The sequence below is a fragment of the Camelina sativa genome, chromosome 20 (assembly GCF_000633955.1).
Source record: "Camelina sativa cultivar DH55 chromosome 20, Cs, whole genome shotgun sequence".
Lineage (NCBI taxonomy): Eukaryota > Viridiplantae > Streptophyta > Magnoliopsida > Brassicales > Brassicaceae > Camelina > Camelina sativa.
This window is the reverse complement of record NC_025704.1, coordinates 4637365-4641108: the sequence shown is the minus strand read 5'-3', so window position 1 is coordinate 4641108 and position 3744 is coordinate 4637365. Positions and strand designations below refer to the sequence as shown.

The following is a 3744-nucleotide window of genomic DNA, read 5'->3' as shown; positions in this document are numbered from 1 at the left end:
TAGTAGAAAAAATTTACTCACAAGAGTACTAACCCTTGGATAATACTGGTGAAGGTATCAATGACAACAACAACAAAAAACCAGTACAAAGGAAACTCGAGCAGAGGCTTGGCTCGAGAAAAACAGTTTCAGAGCAAACCCAAAAAAGAAAAGAAAAAAACTCAGAGCTTAAGGGACAAGTCAAGGTTCTTTTGCTGCTCTTCTTCAGCAGGCTTCAACAATTCTCCACCTCTCCGCCATAGTTCGGGAGATGGAAACTCTACTGGAATCCTTCCTACATCGAACCTACCCATGTTTTCACATGTGGAAGTCAACGGTGGAGCAATCATCATCTGATGATGATTATGATGATTCTCTGTTGAAGGTAGTTTACCTATGGCTGGTTGCTGAACGAGTGGTATCCTTGACCAGTTGATCTGACCATACTCACCACCAAAAACGTTATATGAACTTGGTTTGTGACTCATTGAGTGCGCCTGAATAGCCAAGGATCTGTTGCTGTACTGTCCATGGAATGGGAACGGAGCAAAACCATATGGATGCCCGAAAGCTGCTGCTGATGCCATCCGTTGCCCTCGCTTTGCCAAAGTCCTCTCTCTTTTGTGAGCATTTTGGTGACCACCAAGCGCCTGTGAGCTGTAGAATGTTCTTTGACAGTAGTTGCATGAGAAGAGCTTCTGCTCAGTGGAACTTGACCCGTTAAAACTCGGATTGCCTACACTTGCCTCTAAGCAGTCGAGGAGATTGAGCTCTGGTTGACTAGAATCATATCCTGCTAGCTTAAGGTCAAGCCTTATACCTTTCTCTCCTGCTTTTTGATCATAAGTCTCTTCTGCTTGTGCTGATTCTGCATCTATGTTGTAATTGTCTAGGCTCAGCTTTGTTGGAAATGGAAGAGTGGTGGATGCAGAAACGATGCATGAAGAATCAGATGGTCTTGGCTTTCCGCTGGAAGAATCCATGAGGGACAAAGAAGGAATATAAATTTCCAGGTGATGATGGTTTTGTTCCCTTCAATTGTCTCTTTCGCTCTCTCACCTTCTGTCTCTGATCAATAGCTATATATCTGGAATTGCTTATGAAAAAAGTATAAAAGCCTAGATTTTTCTCAGAAGTGGGAGCAGAAGTTTGATGCTATATAAGGAAAGAATAGACTCGCTACAAATGCTTTTGGGTTTGGTAATAAGTGGAAAAAAGTAGTAAGAAGATGAGAGAGAAAGAGAGAGAGAGAGAGAGAGAGAGAGATATGGGTAGGTCTAGTTTGCTGACACACCACACACAACAGAACACTTGAAGCTGATTGGAACTCCACCAATTAAAACCTGTGTTTATCCCTTTGTAGGAGCAACTTTCACTTCACATCAAACTTTTTTTTGGCTGCTTTCTCCTTCAATAAACCAATCTCTATTCTCTGTCATGCATTAACTTCTTATTTTTGGTCCTCTCAGTCTTGTGCCTTTTATGTGCTTAAAAGTTCTTCAACATGGAGTATACATATCATATATGCCAATGACATGCCCTGATTCAAAAAGCCTTTCAAATGAGTTTTTTCGTCCTGGTGAGTTTATGAACTTTTTGTTTAGAACTACTATGCTTGATTTTTGCGCTATGATTGATGGATGCGTTGTTTCTCTGTGGACAGATTCTTATAGGTCCCAACTCGTCTTTGTATGGTATGGTCTGTGGTGTATGCAATTGCGGATATATGTGTAAGAAAAAATTATGAAACCATCCCTTCAAATCCGTCAATGGATATGTATAGTAGTATTCACTAGTTTTAAACTCATGGAGACTTTTAAGACTCTTTTGTATGAAGGCAAAGAAAAGGAGTTGTGGGGGGGGAACAAGACAAAAGAAAGCTTGGCAGTTCAAAAAGATCTTCTGAAACTGGGACCGGTTTTATTTGTATGATGAAACGACAACTTGTTGTAATATTCACGGAGTAGGTGAAGATGACAACAAGTGACAATGAAATGAAAAGGATGGATGCTCAATGACAAGAGAGAGAGACACAGAGAGAAGGAGGGAGTGGACCTAGTGGATTATTCAGGTATGTTTAATGTTTCTGTGTACTTTTGAAACTTCGAGAGGATAGTGGCCATGTCTGTTTCCTTTTAGCTTTCTACTGTTTAACTCGCTTTTGTCCTCTTTTCACTTCTTGCTTTTAGAGTTTGCTTCATATTCACTCCCCTCCCTCTTTATATCCATTGGAATCCTCAATAGTTTGGGAGGCACCCGGATTTTATGGTGATAGGTTTTCGAATACACACTGTACTAAACTCTCTTAGGACACATTCTACTAAACAGTGATTGCCACTTTTTATGTGATCCTTCATGAAAATTTTCTTGTACCCATAATATAGTCTCTAGAAGACCTTGGCAACATGTAACATCTTTTGTGTTAAAACCAGGATTACTTTAGCTTGTTTCTGCTAATCATAGAGAATCATATCTGAATACGTTTCATCATTATATATGATCTATTGTAATAAATTATGTTCGGATCCTTTTCACTATAGTTTGCTTTCCATTAGAATGTTAGTAAATATATGAATCAAGGGACATGATTAGTATCACCCTTATTTCACAAATAAACACTTTGGTTTATGGGGAAAGCCACCTCAGCTGTTCTAATCCACTTGAGAGAGTTGAGTTGAAGTCTTTCTTTAAAAAGTTACTACATATATAAAGTACAAAACTCTAATATCTTGTCTTGTGGTAACAATATTTGGAACTTGAAAGGGTCCGAATTATCAAATTTGAACGCGGATAATTTTTAGATGCGAATGCGACAAGAGCGAGTTGTATAGTTCGATTCTTGTTCGTGTGTGAAGATATAAAATGAATTGTTGTTTTTGGCTTTTTGAAAAAAATTCGGAAGTCTCAATAAATTTTGTTGTTCTGGTTTGGGTGGGAAAACAAAGTGAAACGACAAAGCGTCTCGTCTATGCTGGGCCTGAGGATACGAATCTTTTATATTTCTCTAAACTTTAGCATAAAATTAATACGTAGTGGAACCGAAAAATAAAATAAAATATGTAAGTAAAATCCAAAGATCTAATTGTTAGGACAAGCAGTTTAAGACTTTAAGTATGTTGAGTCTTTTGTCGAATGCGACCTTATAATATGATTCGTGGGTCCAATGTTACAAAACGATGTACAATTAAAGAAACTGAGAAGCTGATTCGGTGAATGAAATTGTAGTTTTTGGTATCCCTAATGAGGAACTAAATCGTAACACTCCAATGAAGTCACAAGATAAATCTTTGATCACGAAGAAAGCCTACAAAATTGTAGAAACTAGGTTTCCACAATGAATTTGTTAAAGCGGGAAACAAATTCAATAAAGCTATCTCTCTAGAAAATAGATCTAAACCTTGAAATTAGGGGTAAAGAACAAGAACTCAAAAGAACTGGGGTTTTTTGTAAAGAGCGGAAGGAGAACTCAATTATTGTATTAGATACTCGATGGATTACAATGGAGAAGTCTCCCCTTATTTATACATGTCTCGAGATCACACAATATATTACCTTTCCTTATCGAACGAAGTGAGATATGGAAAATTGCCTTATTGTTTGAGTCGGCTACGCCGCACCGAAGTGGAGGTCGGTTTCTTCTTCTCCAAGACTTCGTCTCACCCGAACTGACTCTTGATAACCTAATTGATCCCCTAACCGGATTCCCGGTTAAATGTTCAATTAATGTTTCTGGTTTAGCTCGGTATGTCGGGGGTGCTGAATCCC

At 38.4% G+C, this 3744-nt stretch overlaps 1 protein-coding gene across 1 annotated transcript; it reads right to left on the bottom strand.

The window, feature by feature from the left end:
- LOC104769310 (zinc finger protein 3-like) lies at positions 1–1552 on the bottom strand. The gene has a single exon (XM_010493485.2). It carries the CDS (start codon positions 960–962, stop codon positions 162–164), a length of 801 nt encoding a protein of 266 aa, XP_010491787.1. The 5' UTR covers positions 963–1552; the 3' UTR covers positions 1–161.

Excerpts from the sequence above, each read along its gene's own strand:
- LOC104769310 (XM_010493485.2), bottom strand. The coding sequence starts at position 962 with ATGGATTCTTCCAGCGGAAAGCCAAGACCATCTGATTCTTCATGCATC.